The sequence below is a fragment of the Protopterus annectens genome, chromosome 2.part1 (assembly GCF_019279795.1).
Source record: "Protopterus annectens isolate FY-2018-M chromosome 2.part1, PAN1.0, whole genome shotgun sequence".
In the NCBI taxonomy this organism is placed as follows: Eukaryota; Metazoa; Chordata; order Ceratodontiformes; family Protopteridae; genus Protopterus; species Protopterus annectens.
Genome location: NC_056729.1, coordinates 1,443,458,979 through 1,443,478,944, shown reverse-complemented (window position 1 = coordinate 1,443,478,944; position 19,966 = coordinate 1,443,458,979). Strand labels below are relative to the sequence as shown.

Sequence of the window (19,966 nt, the reverse complement as noted above, 5' to 3'; positions counted from 1 at the left end):
ATGGTGGCCCAATGGCTAGTTTTCCGGAGTAAAACTGCAATGTTCAAGGAGTTCGGCATTCTGAAGTTTCAGCGTTGTCGTCTCAATGATTTGAAAGTCAATGTTCTGGTAAATCGGTGTGTGTGTGTGTGTGTGTCTATATACACACACACATATATATCTATATATATATATATATATATATATATATCTATATATATATATATCTATATATATATATATCTATATATATATATATCTATATATATATATATATATATATATATATATCTATATATATATATATATATATATATAGAGGAGTGTGTGTGTACGTATATAAATATATATATATATATATATATATATATATATATATACATACACACACACACACACACATATACATATATATATATATATATATATATATATATATATATATATGCAGACAGACTTTTTCTTATCGAAAGCTTATTCTTTCAAAAAGAAAAAGTACAAACTCATTTAAACGAAAGTGCACTTTCACGATTACTGGTTCAACTACCTGGTAATATTAAAAAAAAAAAAAAAAACTGCAGCACAGCATCATGCTACAGTGGGGATAAAGGAATATACCCTTTTCCCCACTGTAGTGTGATCTTGGAGTAAGTACATATAAAGTAGTGAGGGTGTGGGGGGTGCAGGAGGGCTTGCCCCCTGAAAAAATGTCTTTGTAGTGTTTTTTTTTTTTTTTTTTGGTAATTTTGCTGGTTCATTGAACCGATAGTTGCAAAAGTGCACTGTCGTTTAAATGCACTTTCGTGTAATTGGGATGAGGATGGGCTTTCGACAAGAAAAAGAAGATCCCAATAGATATATATATATATATATATATATATATATATATATATATATACATAGTTTAATATAAAAATGTTGAGTGGAGATGCTCGCAGAAAGACAGACAGTCGAAAGATGGATGTTCGATTGTCTGTGCTGCAGAACACTCCTTGTTCAAAAGTTCATATCAGCGAATGCTACTGTGCAATCGCTGACATGAATTTGAAGTACTGCACAGACATCGCTGTACAGTGCTGCTTGGGACATTCATCCCTTTCCCCACTGTAGTGTAATCTCGGATTTGGAATATATATAGTTTGCAGGGGGTGTGCAGGAGGGGGGCTTGCCCCCCCTGCAAAAACGTGATGCGAGGTGTAGAAGTTTCACTTACCTGAACTCCTATACGGACATAAAGTGGTCTGTTCGGCAACAATGTTGAATCTGAATTTGTTCAGCTGATTCGACATTGTGAGCAGATGTACAGTTTAACTTTCGCTCTTCCCTTTGATGTTCTGAACGGGAATTTATTTGTACGGCGACATTTTAATAGTACACCTAAATATATGTGTAAATATACATATAGACACACACACATATATATATATATATATATATATATGTGTGTGTGTGTGTGTGTGTGTGTGTGTGTGTGTGTAGGCGCGCACAGGCGCATATATGTGTATACACACACACACACACATATATATATATATATATATATATATATATATATACACATACACACACACAAGTACATATACACAAGTAGCTATATATATATATATATATATATATATATATATATATATATATATATACATATATATATATATATATATATATATATATATATATATATATATATATATATATATATATTTATTTATATATATAAGCAGACACTCAAGTCTCGCATCTTTTTTTAGAGCTTCAACTATTTTTAGTATTTCATTTATTATGTCCTTGTACTGTAAATTTCCCTACATGGGTTATAGCTACATATCTTAATACTGGCCTTCCAAATCAACGCTTTCAACATGTCTGTTCTCAGTCCTGAATAGGATTCTGCATTTTAATACGGTTTCCTCTACAGAAAATAAATTAGCTACACCATCTATCATAGCAACTATTACACGACTATCTACTTCTACTATTGTTTCTGCAACAATAATGACTTCCTTCCCTTTCATAATCACCCTATTCTTCACCTCTGTTTTTCACACCTTTCCACATATCATCAGTCCCAATTCTTCCTTATTTAGAACCTCTTCCCCAGGGGTTTCAACAAGTGTTACTCATCAAAAACACTGCTGCTTATTCTTCCCCTTTTCATAACATTTCTGTATTTGAGTTCTTATTTTTCATCTTTACCTTGACTCCCTCAGGCTTCTATATCGTATTTCCACTTCAATATCCAAGTTAATTTTTCCTACACATATCAAAGTCACATTCTCACCAAGCTATCCTCCTAAATTAAAATAAGGAAAATGTGCTTCAGTTAGCTGCATATTATTATTTTCATTGGACCACATCAAAGTAAGTAAGTTTTGCAAATTTTCCAAATCAGTCAACTTTTTAACATTTCAATGTTCTGCCTTTGTGTTCCAAATAAAAGCATTTAATTACATGTAAAAGGTCACATCGCTCCAGAGAAGGACATGTTTTATAAATGTTTTGAAAAAATAAATAAGGCAATGAGATCTTACAATCAAGGATATGGGACTCTTATTCCAGTAAACATTTCTGATTGCTCCTTTTATGATCTCTATTTATTGCTATAAAGTCATTTTTTATTTTAGAAACATAAAAAAAGGAAGACAAAAGGTAGATGGATAACAGTCGACATCATAGTTACACCTTCCCCAAATGTTTCAAAATACATTTTTCTTTTTATATGGAACATGTTGCTTTCCTGTCATAGATACTTACGAGGTTATTGATCTGTGAAGATCTTAAGAAGCTTAAACTTACATTACCATGGTAGTTGTTTGGGGGAAGGGTTTAAAACAATAAACAAATCAATTATAAAACAAATGAATAACTATCTACATAGGTCCCCAGATGATCAATACGTCTAAGTTATACATCAAGAACAATTTGTATTTTTCAAGCAAGTTTAAGCCAAGATTTATAGGAATGTGTAACATTAGAAGTTCTTGTCTTTTTAGTATGCAATTCATTACTGCAAAACATTTTTGCCATACTAATAAAGTGAACACTAGAGGGGGTAGCTTTACTTTTCCAATTTTTAGCAATTACTTCTCTGACTACAGCAAGAAAAGACCAAAGAAGAGGCACTTGGGTTTTTGGAATTATCTCAGGAATCAGAGCAACAAATAAAACTAAAGATTGAGAAGTATTACATCTGTCTGACTATACTAGAGCTTGAATAAAGTTATAATTTTTTTTCCAAATCGGGTTAATGACTTTACATTCATATACCATATGCATCCAATCAGCTATTATTTCAGAATCACATCTTCGGCATTTAATTCTATTTGATTTATACACAACTGTAATTTTGTTAGGAGTGACAAAAGCTCTGTGTAAAAATTTCTAAGTGAAAAATTTCCAGTACAATGAAGATTTAGTTTTATCTGTAGATTTTAATATTAATTTCTTGTATTCTTCAGAGAAGCATTCATTATTAATTTTTGAGGACTAGATCTGATAGCAACTGTGAACTCTAACTTACTACTTTATACATTTGTGACAAATTTGACTCATTTTCCATTGCATTATGACTGATATTTAATAAAAACTCCAATAATTTGGGGAATGATTTGTTATCTAGGCTAAATATCTTACTTACCGCTGTGTTCACAAAGTCTCTAAATATTTGTAAAATTAACTGATTCTCAGAATATTGATTGTATTTGGACCTTACATTTTCAACCGTATATACATCAGTACCATTTAAGAATTAATGTCAATAAAATTAAAATTACTTTATTGTTTCAGTACTAGTATTTTATTGAAGTTGCAGCCATTTGTATATGTAATTGGAAACATAGAAATATTAAGATTTAATACAATGGTTAGAATATGTGAACTTTAAGAAAGAAGAAATTACATTATTTAAAAATGGTGTTTGAGAAGAGGGTGTAATACCATTTACTCAAAAATCTTTCAATAACCAGATAAAACTATTAGGTACTATTTGTTTATGACTGGTTGTAACATATTGATTATTTACTAATAATATTTCTTAATGTATTTGTTTCACTCTGAATCATAAGATGAATTTATCCACAATGCTATAACTTTTACATTTGCTGAAGTAGCATAAAAATGAATAGCAGGGAAACCTAATTCCACCATTATCCCAACCTTCTCTGTGTCAATCAAAGGAAACTCTTGGTTTATTAGGATGCCAAAAAATAAAGTAGAATATTATTTACCTTCTTCATGATTTTCTTGCTGGAGATACTAATGAAGATTATAAGACAAATAATATTTTAGGGAAAATTATCATCTTAAGCATTAATCATTCTTCTGTGGTGAAGATTTTCTTCCAATTTGTGACTAAACTAAAAATGTTAACAACTTAAGTTTATTTGTATAATTACATTACTATTAAAATAATGGTTACACCAAGGTATTTAATATGATTGCTATTCCAGTTATAGACGTACTGTTTTTTGCACAAATTATTTTAAATAATGTACTTGTTTTATTATGATTAAATATTAAGTTAAAGATTTCTTCAAAATGACTCAAAGAACTAACTCTACGTTCCAATGAATTTTCTATATTTGCTATTATTATTAAAATATCATCAGCAAAGAGCTGAATCTTTATTTTAAAACCTTATTTTACTCTGATACCATTAATGCGCTTATTGGATCTATTACTATTAGACAGGGTTCTATAGCCAATGCAAAAAGTAAATGCAGCAATGGACAGCCTCGTTTTGTGCCTTTTTGTAATTTAAAGAAATTAGAAAAAAAAATACTTTAACATAAGGACAGGAGTTACTGTACAACCTAAAAATTAATGCAATTAGCTTAGGTGAGAAATTATACATCAAGTGTTTTAAACAAATATGACCAAATAAGACAAAAGTCTTATCTAAATCGAGACTAATGACAGAAAGTTCTTTTTTATTTTTATTTGTATGGTCCATTAATTTATGTATTCTAATTATATTATCCTGTACTTGACTATTCAAAATAAACTTAGTTTGATCATTGTTAATTTAGCATAAGTAGATTAATTCTGTTAGCTAAAATGGACATGAACATCTTACAGTCCACATTTAGGTTCATAGGTAGGTACTAGGCTATTGGCCCTAGGGCCTACATAAGCCTAGCCAAACGGTACCCTGGCTTTTGCCACCCAAGAAAATTATTTTCCTGTGCCCCTGTCAAGCAAAGCCACAGAAGTGATCCCCGGGGTGAATTTACTATCTCCCATCCAATCATCAAGATTTTTCTTGAAGAGTGCTAATGAGGAGCTTTGTTTGATATAGATAGGTAGTTTGTTCCAGAGTATGGGAAGTCTCTGGGACAGGAATCTATCCATCCATCATGTTCTGTTTATTGTGGAGATAAGGTTTAGGTCCCTAGAGCGTGTAGCTCGGAGGGATTGGGATTTCTTTAAGTGGAGCATGTCCAGCAGCTCTGTGTTTGACATAGCTTTGTATGTTAGGCAGAGATCGCCTCTGAGTAGGCGATATGCGCCAGAGTAAAGCTGGAGTTTTTTGAGAATGTCTGCGTAGAGCATCTGTTAAAAGTGAAATGGGTCTGTTTGTATGATGAACATTTTGTAGAATCCTTATAGTGTTATAAAAATAGGTAATATTTACATGGGGGGGGGGAGAGGGAACTTAAGCATTTGGTTTGATTTCTCTACAGACCTTATCTAATATTATAACTGCATCACCCGGTAGTAATTTATATAGTTCTGTATAAGGTCATATAAAAAACCCGGCGCCTTAACTTTTTATTTGAACTTTTACTTATGTTAAAGTGAATGGTCTGTCATTTTTTTTTCATTTGTTCACTTGTTCATTTATTATTTGCATCTTCCCTTGGTTTCAACTATATCATCATTATCTAGGTTATCTGTATTATTTATATTTTCATAAAATATTTTAAAGCCTTCAAGAATACCTCTAATATCTGTGCTTTCATGTTTATTATTTGTGTGTGTTATAATTTCTTTGATATGATTTAGTTTATTCATTTTCTCTGATCTAAGAGAAAGTTTATGCAAGCTTAAATGATTTACTGAATATGCCTGAAGTTTAAGTTTTTCCTGGTTTCTCGAAACTTTATGATTTAGAATTTCAACATATTTGTATTTAAGTTTTTAAGTTCAGACTGATAATGTCATTTGGTTTTAGATTAAACTTCAGTCTGTCTATTTTGGCCTGTAGCGTATTCAATTCTTTGCCCATTCTCTTGTTTTACTAATATACCAGCTTGTAACTCTTCCATTTAAGTAAGCCTTTAGTGAATCCCACAGAACAATGTCAGTTACTTCACCATTCATGTTTATTTCTAGGAAATGTTTGATCTCTTTAACATACCAATCACCGAATCCTTTTATTTTAATAATGTACACTGGTAATTTCTGGTGATGTATTAGATTGTCAGTTTTTAAAATAATATTAAATATTATAGCATTATGGTCTGATAATCGATATAAAACTACTGAAACTTATCAGATATGTGATAACAAATTTTAGGCATTATAGTTTACATGCAAATAACAAAGATTGGCCAAATAAGGATATGTTGGGACTTTTACATGTTTCCCACATCTATGAAGGATAGGATGTTAAATATAGGACTAATTTATGGTTACCCATCCATTCATCCAAATTACATTTTGTAAAGAGTTAGAAAAAGTACTTTGTTTTCAGTAGAGTGGAAGATTACCGCACAGAAGCAGTATTTTCTGATACAAACCTACCCCTCAACATGTTCTGTTTATTTTACAAAACAGAATGAGACCCTTTGAGTGGTTATTTATGATACCATACTGAATAATTCCACTTTAGTGGAACTAGTGATCAAAGCATTTGCAGTATTGTGGGAAGCAAGAGTAAGATACAAGTGTGCAACAAAACAGAACTTTAGATGGTCTATTATAAAACAATATATAAGAGTTTAAGCTTCAGAGTACAGATTACACTACTTTTCTGCATCTGCTAGGCATTCAGTAAGAAATAAATACAAAGAAATGTCTACTCTCTATTCCAAATTCTGTTTTAATAAACACTGTACCTTGATTTCAATGTCATTTGCAAAACTGCCAAGGGATGACATGATCTTTGGTATTGCCACAGCCAGTGTCTCTTGTACTGCTTCCTCCGGACGTTTACTTATTCGGGTCAGACATGGCAACAGGTTTACTAGGTAAGGCCTAATTTCAAAGAAACAAAAAGGATTTGTATATATAGTGCAGCATTATATTTAGCAGCTGCTCAGTTCAATAGGTACTGGTTAGAAATGGTTGTATGTTAAAAAAAATAAACAGTCATCATGCAACCTGTGACGTCAAAAAAAAAAAAAAAAAATATATATATATATATATATATATATATATATATATATATATATATATATACATACATACATACATACACACACACATATATACACACACACACACACACACACATATACATATACACATATACATACACACACACATATATACATACACACACACACACACTATATATATGTATATGTATATATATATATATATATATATATATATATATATATATATATATATATATATATATATATATACATACATATACATACACACACATATACATATATATATATATATATATACATACACACACAAATGTATGTGCATATCTACACGTGTGTGTGTATATATATATATATATATATATATATATATATATATATATATATATATGTGTGTGTGTGTGTGTGTGTGTGTGTGTGTGTGTGCGCGTGTGTGTATTTATACATATGTCACACACATTTTATATATATATATATATATATATATATATATATATATATATATATATATATATAGTGCGTGTGTTATTATATATATATATATATATATATATATATATATATATAAATAAATGCACACAAATTAATTCACAAAATAATCTGACATTAATTTCCCCCTCAAATGACCTACAATACAATGGTACCAAATATGTTTTCGGCCACACTCTTCAGACTTGGATCAGACTCTCAAGCTCATACCTTTTACCCATAATGCAATACATCCACCCATGCACCTCAGATAGAGTTTGCTGATTCTATACATCCAACACCCATACAGCAAAAGGAATGAGGCTAAGACATGGGACATATGCATCCTGTTATGTTCCATGATCCTCCAGAACAAAAAGGCAGGGGGACGCTTGTGTGGGAAAGTGAGGAGGAATAAAGACAGACAACACAGATGCCAAGTTATGATAAGACATGACCTTTCAGTCTGATGTTGTCTTCTTCATTCCTCCTCATGATAGGGTCGGAGTCCCCAGATACTTAACTCCTGGGTGGCCCTCATGGAAGGAAATGTCAGAGCACGATCGAGCCAAAGAAAGCCCCGCTCCTAGAAATTACATCCAATTTGTAGTGCGACACAAAGGTTTGAGTTGGACCATGTCGCCGCTGCACAAATATCATCAATGGAGGCTCTAGAAGAGAAGGTGGAAGAAGTAGCCATGGCTCTGGTGGAATTTGCTCTAGGAGGCAGAGGTAATTTTAAGCCCTTGTGTGAGCAAAAGTATGAGATGCAGTCTGCTATCCATTTTGCTAAGGTAACCTTGGATACTGCTTGGCCCAATTTATTAGACGAGAAGGCTACAAAGAGTTGCTCAGACTTCCTGTACTTGCTTCTGTGCAGGTAGAAACAGAATTGTCTATGAACATCTAGAAAGTGAAGAATATACTCCCCCCTTTATTACAGAAATTTGGAAAGAACACTGGTAAGTAGATGGACTGGCTGATATTACTTTCAGTAGCTACTTTGGGCATAAATGAAGGATTGGTACGTAAAGAAACTCTGTCCTTACAAAAAAATTATGTAAGGAAGTTTGGAGGATAAGGCCTGTAGTTCAGAAATTCTCTTAGCTGAAGTTATAACCACCACAAAGATGGTCTTTCATGACAAAAGCTTCATGACATAACTAGCAGCTGGTTCAAAAGGTCCCAGAGTCAAAGCTTACAATACTACAGTGAGATCCCAAGGAGGGGAGGGGTCCATAATGGGAGGCCTCAACAAGAAAACACCTTTTATAAAGGATTTGCTTAAAGGTGAACAGGGATCGAGACTGACTTGCAGTGTGAAACTCTGAAGTACCAACTAATTGAAGCTTGATGGTAGAGAAGCTAACACCCTCCTCAAATAAAGTACTAAGAAAAAGCAGAACATCCAAAACTGGTGATGAGAAAGGGTCAATATTTCTATTTGTAGCCCAAATGACGAACCTTTTCAACTTACTGGTGTAGACTTTCTTGGTGGAAGCTTTTTGCGATGCTAGAAGCTTTAACATTAGCTGTGTTAGAAGTTCTCAGCATGCTAATAAAACTGACTGTTTGAGCCTTGTGTCCTCCCTCCCCCAGCTTGTGCAGTAATCCTAAATGCCCTCATTAGCAGTTTAATTCTGCTCACTGGTAAGCCATTAGATTACCTTGTGATCCACAGCTTGTAGGGGTTTAAGCCCTGCTCCGTTCGTCAGTGCTATGCATGGACTCACTTCGCTCCCCCCCCCCCCACTACATCTAGATTTATTCTAAGCACTAACCCCTCCCAATAACCATCAACAAATCATAACAGTACTTGTATCTTATCTCCTCTACTGCCCACAGTACCACACCCACTTCCAATCTAACTGCTCACCTGACACAGTCATGTTACTACCTAATGTGCTTACACTCCTTACCTGCACTGTTCTTACACACCTTACATACTACAAGGACTCCATAATAGACACACCCCACCACTATCACTGCACCCTTACTCTCCCTTCCATCACCCACCTACTAATTACACTTGTCATACCATCACAATCTCTATCCCAATACACCCACCGTACTACTAGTCACCCGTTACATACATTCAAACAAAAAATGTCCCTAAAATATGACAGGTTAATTACCAGATTTATAAAAGTTATGTTTACTGCCCTATCTAAATTAGCCCTCAGTGGTGATATCCACTCTAACCCTGGTCCCACCATTACCAACTCCTCACCTAAAAATCTGATATACAGCTGCTCCTTCTCACAACTAACATTTAACAGAATGCCATCTGACCTCCTGTTCATGTGTCTAAATATAAGTATAACTAATAAAACCCATGACCTAAACACCAACATAGCCTTATACTCTCCTGAAATTCTCATCCTGACAAAAACCTGGCTCAAATCAAAAGTGAGGAAATACTGCCAACAGGTTATAACACTCTTCGAGCAGACATACCATCTACGAAGGGGGGTGTTGTGGCTCTAATATTTAAACGGCAACTCAACATCCAGATCCTTAACACATCTGCCCCCCCACACACACACAGATTGGAAATGAAGAAATCCTATATGTTTTATTTGGTTTAGTTTGAGGCTGGCAATCAACATCATAGGATGCTACTTCCAACCTGGCCAAAACATCTCAACAATGGAAAACCTCCCTACCCCAGGAAACCATAATCATAGGTGGTTTTAATTTCAACTGGCTATCTTGTAGTAACAATCACCCAGTCCACCACCTAAACCTTCATGGTTTCTCCCAACTAATACAGTCAGCTACCAGGATAAAAACTCTAACAAACATACTACTCTCAACTGGATATTAGTCAATGAAGACCCTCACTCATATTTAGCTGGCTGTCTATCAAACAGCCTCAGTGACCACACTCCAACATTCCTTCTGAGACACCACTTAAATTGTGCTAAACCCATCATCTATAGGCAAATCCAAAATAGGGTAAACTTTAACCCTCTTTCCTTTACCTCATCCTTTCAAAAATGTGATTGGACACCTCTAAAGTACCTCAATCTGGATAAAGTAGTCCACTTCTTCAGTAGCACCTTCCTAAATATCCTAAACACACATGCCCCCATAAGAAATGCCAGAGTCAAAACACAGTACTCTCCTTGGCTACAAAAAGCACCAGGGCAGTAATTAAATTGAGAGAAAAGGCCTAGGAGTACTGGCACTTAACAAAAACCTCCCTTCTCTAAACAGACATTCCGAGAGTTGTGCAATAAGGTCAAAAAGCAAATAAAAGAAGGTAAAACCCAATATTATCAGTCTGCCCTAAACTCCTCCCATCACAACCCTACGCAGTTCTGATCCATAATAAACTCTATTCTCCACCCAGGTAAAGTAGGCATCCCCTCACCAACCACTCCACCTTCCTCCAGCAGTATTGCTGACTCATTCAATAAACACTTTACTGAAACCATTCTGTCTTTGACTAAACACAACCCTCTAACCCACCTTCCCTACATCAAAACCAAATACTCTGTCCACAGTCTTTACTTTTTTATCAGTACCTACTTCCTATACAAAAAAAAAAAAAAAATTCTATTGAAACTTAAGCCTAAAAAACTTGCAGCTGCCAGTCTCCCCTCTGAATACCTAAAAACAGCAGCAGAAGCCCTAGCTTATCCAGTCTCCATCTTAACTAATCGGTCCTTTTCAGAAAGCTATGTCCTCACACTATGGAAAATATCCCACAGCATTCCCCTCCATAAAGGTCTCTCCTCCACTGAACTTTCCAATTACCGCCCCACAGCCATCCTTTCTCCACTTTTTAAGGTACTTGAGCAATGTATCCATTCTCAACTCTTAGTCAACCTCTTAGCTAATAACCTCCTCTCCAGCATGGCTTCAGGCCATACTACAGTACAACCACTGCCTTGCTCTCTTTCACCAATGCTATCCATCATAAAAATAATGGCCTGTTCTCCTCTGCTATATTTCTGGATCTATCCAAGGCTTTTGCCATGGTCTCACACAAACTACTAATCTCCGTTTTCACTAACCTATCCTTTTTCCAATCAGCTACTGATTGGTTTCACAGCTATCTAACTGGCCACCAACAATCAGTTGTGTGGCATAATGACGCATCTCCTAGACTTCCTGTAACCCTCGCTATTCCCAAAGGTTACATCCTTGGTCCCCTACTATTCTCACTCTTCACCAATGAACTAGTCATAGCCACCAAGCATGCTTCTCTTATACAGTACGTAGATGACTCCACCCTCATCTGCTCAGCCCCAACTATACCTGAACTTCACAAGATCACACAGGAAGCCTTTTCATCTGTAGAAAGCTGGCTATCTAATGCCCAGTTATTACTCAACCCGAACAATGCTAAACTCCTTAACTTCCAACACACTAAATCTAACCCAATTATCCCCCACTTTAATATTCTAGCCAAAGACAACACAGTCATCACCCCAACAGAACACACCAAACTACTTGGTGTTGAGATTGATAATCTCAGATTTGACACTCATACTTCTCTTACCATAAAAAAGGTTCACAAAAACTAGGTGCATTGTACAGAAACAAACAATTCCTCACCAAGACAGCCAGAACTTTTGCTGCCAATTCCCATCTAATCTCCACTTTACTCTACTCCTCTCCTATACCTACCTTAGGCAAACAAACCTAAACAAGCTCAAGGCTTGCTATAATAAAATTGCTAAATTTGCCACTGTTGCAACTTATCGCAGCCACCACTGTATCTCACTTACAGAACTTGACTGGCTTGAACTCCCTCAATTTCTTCACCTGAATCAATTCTCTCTCTCCCACAAGTTAGTAAACCATCCTCTTAAAAGTCCCATCCCTTCAAAAACCTTCTCCAGCCCTACTGCTCCACTAGACAACTACACAGCAAAAATCTACTTCTAGTGACCAAACCCAAGAACTCAGAGGGAGAAGCACTATTGTCCTGTGTCATATCCAGATTATGGAACAATCTCCTCCCCTTTATAACCACACTACATTCTTGCAATCACTTCATGACTGTACTAAAAACTCACTTAAATAGTCTCTGGTTATGCCCATGTACCAATCCTGACTAGTAACCCTCCTTTTTACTTCTCCTTCCTCTCCCCTCCCCTAGCCACCCTGCCTCGCACCTTCTGATCATTGCATTCCTTCCTCTGCAGGCTCTGGCACACCCTTTACCCTCCCCCTCCCTCTTCATTCAAACTCTCTAACCTGTTATAACATGCTTAACTACTTCACTTCATCTCAACTCCAAATACTTATCCAACTGACTTGCACCTAGCTTCCTCTTACTACCACATATACTACTCCCTCAGTCTCCTCTCTTACTCCTCTATCTTCCCCTTCCATGCCATTAGCCCTTCTAGCTTGTTCCACCTTTGTGTGGAGCACCTGCTTTATATCTGTTTGAGTTTATTGCAATATTTGTATACAAGATTTAGGTCTAAGAGTTTAGAACAGTATCTGTTTGAGATTAGTACTATCTGAATATACATCCTACCTTTAATCCTAGCCTCTAGCTAGACATTGGTATATCTGTTCATTACTAAGTTTCATACTGCATGTATATCTAATGTTTGCTGCAGTATGTATTATTTGCTAATATATGTATACTCAATTGTTCTTTGTGTACTCTGCTGCTCATTTATTGTTCTGTGGAGCTTTTCTCTCTGGGCCTCCACTGAAAAAGGACCTGTGTCCAGTTGGAATTTCCTGGTAAACAAATGTAAATAAACAGAAGTATTTAATGGATTGGGAAAGTAAAACTGGATTGTCTCTCTAGAGTTGGTAGTGGAAAAACAGAGCAGTGAGCCTGAGGGTGCAAAGGTTCAAATGTTGCGTTCCTGATGGGTGAGAAACGAGGTCTTGTCTTGGCTCCAGTATCCAATGAGGATATTTCAGATGAGTTCACAGGAAGGGGACCCACACCAGTCAGGGCCAGAAGGGGGCAATGAGGAGGACAGGGCTCTTCAGTCTGCTTGTCTTCTGAAGAAACTTCGGGATCTGCAGGAGAGAAGGGTAAGCATATAGGAGACCTGGGGGTCAACTGTGGACCAGTGCATACCTCAGAGACTTCCCTATGGGAGGAATCAGAGCACATAACTTGCTGCATTTATTGCTGAGGGGAGAGGAAAAGGAGTTGCAGCAAAGTTGACCCCAGCGACTGAAGATCATGTTCACCACTGACTGAGGGACCACTTATGGGGACCCCAGGAGTGATCTGCTGAGTCTGTTCACCAGGTCGTTGGTTTTCGCCAGGATATGTGTTGCAACTAGAAGGCAGTCTGAAGATATTGCCCACTCCCACACCCTCATGGTCTCCCTGCACAAAGGGTATGAACGAGTTCCTCCTTGCTTGTTAATGCACTAGACAACAGACCTGTCTGTTTGAACTGCAACTGTCCCTAAGGGGATAGCTTCCTGAAAGACTTGCACATTAGAACTGCTCTCATCTCTAGGACATTGATATGCTACCTGGTCTCAATAGGGAACCATGTGCTTTGGATCACCTTCCCATTGTAATGCCCCCCACCCGAACTGTGAGGCATCCATGGTCACGGTGGCTATTGGGGGTTGGTTAAGAAGGGCCTCCCTACAAGGAGATTGACCGACTGTATCCACCAGCTGAGGTGAAGCTTGCAAATGGTGTCAATCTGATGGGAAGCGATGGCATTTAACAGAGAATGGACCACTGAGCTGCCAATGTCCACTGGAGAACCCACACGAAGAATCTTGCTAGAGGAACTAACAAGATTGCTGTTGACATGGATCCTAGGGCTTGTAAGACCATTCGTGCATGGAGGCCTGTTGGGATAACTTGATTACTCACTAGTGATATGCAATATAAGGGGAGAGAAGATATTTGATCCCTTGTGTTCAGCTGTGTCCCTATAAATTCCAGGTTCTGCACAAGAGCCAGGTTGGACTTGTTCAGGTTTATAGTGATGCCCAGAGAGTGTGATAGTTGGATACAGTAATCTCTGGCTTGGATGAGCTGATGCCTCATGGGGGCGGTAAGGAGCCAATTGTCTAAGTATGGAAATACCAAGAATCCTTTGAGCCTCACTGTGAGCTGCTATCACTGCCATGCATTTGATGAACACCTAGGGGGCTGTGGTGAGACCAAAGGGCAGTGCTCTCAACTGGAAATGATTTGCTCCCATCCAGAAGTACACATATCTCCTGGAGCGTCTGCCTATTTTGATGTGATAGGACACATCCTTGAGATCTACCAAGCACATCCAGTTGTTATTGAGCAACTGTGGCAGAATGGACTATATTGTAACCATTCAGAAAGTAGGATTCCCAAAGTTGAGGAGAGGGGTGGAAGGAAAGGTTAGAGTCATAGGCATGGGTCAGCAGGCCTCGCATAACTGCAGAGGCAAACCCTGCCCTAGACTTAGAAAAAAGAGGTAGGTGGTAATGCTTTGTAAAGTTATGGACAGAGGTCCAGGTGGCAGCTTCCAAGATGTCCCTGGTGGGGACTCGTCTGTGGAAGTGGAGGCTGCTCTAGTGGAATGGGTACGGATAGACTTGGGGGTTGGTTCCCCATGTAGTCTGCAGCAAAAATGGATACAGTATGATATCCATTTGGAAATGGTTTGTTTGGAAATGGCTTCCCCTCTGCCCCAGGGGCAAAGCTGACAAGTAGTTGGTCTGTTTTTCTGAAAGGTTTAGTATGGTCCAGATAGTATCTGAATTGTCTGCGCACATCTAGCAAGTGCAAAATTCTTTCCCCCTTGTTTTGAGGGCTGGGAAAGAAGGTGGGTAGGTGTATGGCCTGGTTGAGGGTCACATCAGATACCACCTTGGGCATGAAGGAGGGGGTTAGTCCTCAGGGAGACCCTTGTCTGCATGGAAAATGATGAAGGGATCAAGAGCCATGAGAGGCTGAAGCTCTGATACCCTTCTGGCTGAGGTCATAGCTAGTAGGAAGGCAGTCTTCCAAGAGATGCATTTCAATTCTGTAGAAGCAGCAGGTTTGAAAGGAGATAAAATTAGTTTTCTAGAAAATTATTCAGATCCCAGGGTGGCGTGGGAGGCCTGCTATTAGAAGCCCCCTGAGGAATTGCTTAATCAAAGGATGAGAGAAGAGGGGCGGGGTCTGAATCAAAATGGGCAGAAATGGCCAAGGCATGGATTTTAATAGAGGAGTAAGAGAGGCCACTATTGAGCAACTCGGCTAGGTAATCCAAGATAAGAGGGATGGAAGGATGGGAGGTACTGGCCCCTTTGGACTGGCTCCAGCAGCAGACTATTTTCCATTTTCCTGGTATGAATTTCTGGTGCTGGGGCCTTCTGGCCTCTGTGATGATGCCTAGGACCGGTTTGCTTAACAGGGACTCTTGTCAGCTTTTAAGGTATAAGCCATGCTGAGAGATTGAGAGTCTGTAAGTCTGGGTGCAGTATCTTACCCCTCCCCTGGGTCAAGAGGTCTGAGATCAGGGGAATCTGCTTGGGTGGCTGTAAGGTCAGGCTGCGCAGTACGGGGTACCAATGCTGTCTGGGCCAATCTGGAGCAATGAGGATGGCCTTTGGTCTCTCCTCCCTTATTTTGATCAGTACCTTGAGAATAAGGGGCAGAGGAGAGAAAGCAAACACAGAGAGGGAACTCTAGGGGAAGGTCAAGGTATCCACCTTCCACGCTAGAAGGGAATACTCCCTGGTACAGAACTTTTGCAGTTGGTGGTTGAGGTGTGAGGCAAAGAGATCCACTTCCGGAGTCCCCCACTCCTGAGTGATTTGCAGAAAGATTTCCCTGTTGAAGCTGCCGTTCATGGGGGTTCAGTAAGTTTCTGCTTAGGTGATCTGCCAGGGTATTGTTGACCCCTGGTAGGTAATGGGCAATTAGGTGTAGACCCATGGAGGTGGCTGTAAGCCAGAGGCTCATGGCTACCCTGCACAGGGGGTAAGATTGGGTCCCCCCTGTTTGTTGATATACCACATTACTGTGGTGCTGTCCGTTTTTATAAGAACCCCTGGCCTGAGATGGGGTTTGAAAGATGTCAGAGCCTTTTGTACTGCCATCATTTCTTTCTGATTGATGTGCAAGTGAAGTTGCTGGGCACTCCAAAGACCTTGGGTGCACCTGCCTGCTAGGTGAGCACCCCAAGCAATATCTGAGGCATCAGTAGTAATGGTCTGGCCGGTAGGGCGGAGGATAAAGGTAAGACCCTTCCTGGTACAGGTCTCTGCAGACCAGAGAAACTCGGCCCTTATACATGGGATCAGACGGAGAGAGGTCTTTAGGAACTGAGAATGCTGGCAACAAAGGTTCTTTAGATACCACTGAAGTCTACTCATGGCCAGAGGAATGAGAAGGATGCAAGATGCCATGCATCCCAGGGCTTGCAGGAACTTCCTCACGGTGAGGTGACTTCTGGAAGCTAGCTGAGTAAAGTAGAGAGGCAGGAAGCTTTGCTTTTCTATTGATAGAAAGGCCATTTGGGATGCTGTGTCTAGCACAGCCTGCAAGAAAATGATCTTCCTGGTGGGGTTTTGGTTTGATTTTTTCTCGTTGATGGTGAACCCTAGGGAAGTTAGGAGTGATTTGACAAAGAGGTGGTCTTGGAGCAGCTTTTCTTTGCACTCTGTCTGAAAGAGGCAGTTGTCCAGGTAAGGATAAATTTGTACATTTCTTTGTCTACAGAATGCTATGGCCAGGGCCAAGCATTTGGTGAATACTCTGGGTGCAGTAGATAAGCCAAAGGGCAGCACAGAGAACTGAAAGTGTTGTGAGCCTGCTCTGAAGCGCAGGAATTTCCTACACGACTCCCTGATGGGGATGTGGAGGTAGGCATCTTTTAGGTCTAGGGTCACTAGCCAGGCATTTTTTGTTAGCATAGGCAGCAGCTGCTGCAAAGTTAGCATTTTGAATCTGGGGACCACCAGGGAGGTGTTCAGAATGGAGAGATCCAGGATGGGGCGGCATGTGCCCTCTTTTCAGGGAACAAGGAATTGTCTGGAATAAAATCCTTTGCCTGTTTGATCTGAGGGTACATGTTCTACTGCCCCCTGGGATATGAGAGTTTGTACCTGCTTCAATGCCTCTGCCAACTGATTTGGAGGCAAGTCCAGGTACCCTCTTGGAATTGAAAGTTCGCTGAAAGAGAATTTGTATCTCTGAAAAATGAACTTTAAGACCCATTGGTCTTTTGTTACAGAAAGCCAATTGTCTTTGAAGAGGGAGATAGTACAGTTTTGTGCATACCATAAATGTAGATGTTCGAGTGCTAATACAGCTGCAGTCATAACAGATGGGTTATCCTGCCGTCAGGCGGGTCCTCTGTCGGCCGAATTCCAAAGTCTAGGTCCGGCGTCGGTTGTCGTCGCTTCTTCCCTGACGTCAGTGCGGCAGGGGTATAAAGGAACCAGCCGACGCCATTTTCTTCAGTTGTTCTTGCCCCAGATGTCAGATGCCCCCAGAAGGAAGGCAAAACATAAACTTATGTAATAATATAATGTAATATAATCAAAGAACAGTGGTTTGCAAGCAAATACACCATAAAAGAATACCCCAATCAGGTTGTATGAGGAGGTGTTTGTCATAAGGCCTTCCCCAAGAGGGGATGGAGGGAGGGAAACCTGGACTGCAGCTGTATTAGCACTCGAACATCTACATTTATGGTAGGTAAAAAACTGTACTATGTTCATCGTGCATACAGCTGCAGTCATAACAGATTGGTAGAATCCCAAAGCTAAAAAGGGGTGGCAGGCACTAAGTGGAACTAGGAGGAGCAAGGATGCCCTGCAAGACTGCTGTGGCAAAGCCAGCTCTAGATTTAGAGTACAGTGGAAGGTGATAGTGCTTGGAGAAAGTGTGCACAGAGCTCCAAGTGGCTGCTTCCAAAATATCCTTGGTAGGAACCCCCCTGAGGAAAGCTGCAGAGGTAGCTGTGGCCCTTGTGGAGTGAGATCTGATGCCTGTAGGTACAGTTTTTCCATGAAATGAGTAACAAAAGCGTATGCAGTGGGCTATCCATTTTGAGATTGTCTGTTTGGAAATGGCCTTTCCTTGAGCACCTGTAGCATAGGACACAAAGAGTTGCTCTGATTTTCTGAATGGCCTCGTCCTGTCCAAATAATAACAAAGTTGTCTGTGAATGTCCAAGGAATGCAGTAGTCTTTCCCCTTTGTTTTGTGGGTTAGGATAAAAGGTAGGTAAGTGGATAGTCTGATTCAAGGCTACACTGGTTACTACCTTTGGCATAAAGTAAGGGTTGGTTCGTAAGGAAACTCTGTCCTGATGGAAAATGATGACAGGTTGCACAGCCATGAGGGCTTGTAGTTCCGAAACCCTGCATGCTGAGGTGATAGCCAGAAGGAAGGCTGTTTTACATGACAAATATTGCAGTTCTGTTGAAGCAGCTGGCTCAAATGGAGGCAGGGTCAGTTTTTCTAAAATAAAGTTGAGGTCCCAAGCAGGTACTGGTGGTTTCCTTGGGGGTTTTATATTCTTAGCCCCTCTGAGGAACTGTCTTAAGAAAGGATGAGAGAATAAAGGAGGATCAGTGTTGTATTGTGCAGAAATGGCTGAAGCATGGATCTTGATGGAGGAGAAGGAAAGTCCACTGTTTAACATCTCAGCTAGGTACTGTAATATTTGAGGTAAATTTAGTACCCAAGGATTCTGGCCCTTTTTCTGATTCCAGGCACAAAAACATTTCCATTTGGCGGAGTAGGCTTTTCTAGTAGAAGGTCTTCTGGCCTCCAAGATGACATCCTGCACCTCCTTGGAGAGGAGGGTCTGTTGGGAAATCAAGGAATCCTCCATGCGGCTAGATTGAGGGTTTTCAGCTGACTGTGAAGAGTTTTGAAGTTGTGCTGGGTCAACAGAAGAGGCACTAGAGGCAGGATCCATGGTGGGAATGCGACAGGCTCCTCAGGAGTGGATACCAGTGTTGTCTTGGCCAGTCTGGAGCAATGAGAATCATCTTTGGCCTCTCTGCTCTGGCTTTTAATAGAACTTTGGGCAGCAGAGGAAGAGGTGGAAAGGCATAGACTGTCAATGTTGTCCAATTGAAAGAAAGTGCGTCCACTTTCCAGGCCTGTGGATGATAGGTCGTTGAGCAAAATTTTTTCAGTTGGTAATTTCTGTGGGTAGCAAAGAGATCTATGTCTGGCCGTCCCCATGCTTGAATTATCTTTGCGAAAACTTGAGGATGCAACTTCCATTCGTGTGG

General features: G+C 39.1%; 1 protein-coding gene across 4 annotated transcripts in view; it reads right to left on the bottom strand.

Moving 5' to 3' along the window:
* Positions 1–19,966, bottom strand: part of HTT (huntingtin) — a 4,811,037-nt gene that overhangs the window by 4,235,462 nt on the left and 555,609 nt on the right. For all 4 annotated transcript variants that reach the window (XM_044062924.1, XM_044062926.1, XM_044062925.1 and 1 more), the window contains exon 6: positions 7,035–7,173. In XM_044062924.1, coding sequence (XP_043918859.1) covers positions 7,035–7,173 — 139 coding nt within the window. The remainder of the gene's footprint in view (positions 1–7,034; positions 7,174–19,966) is intronic.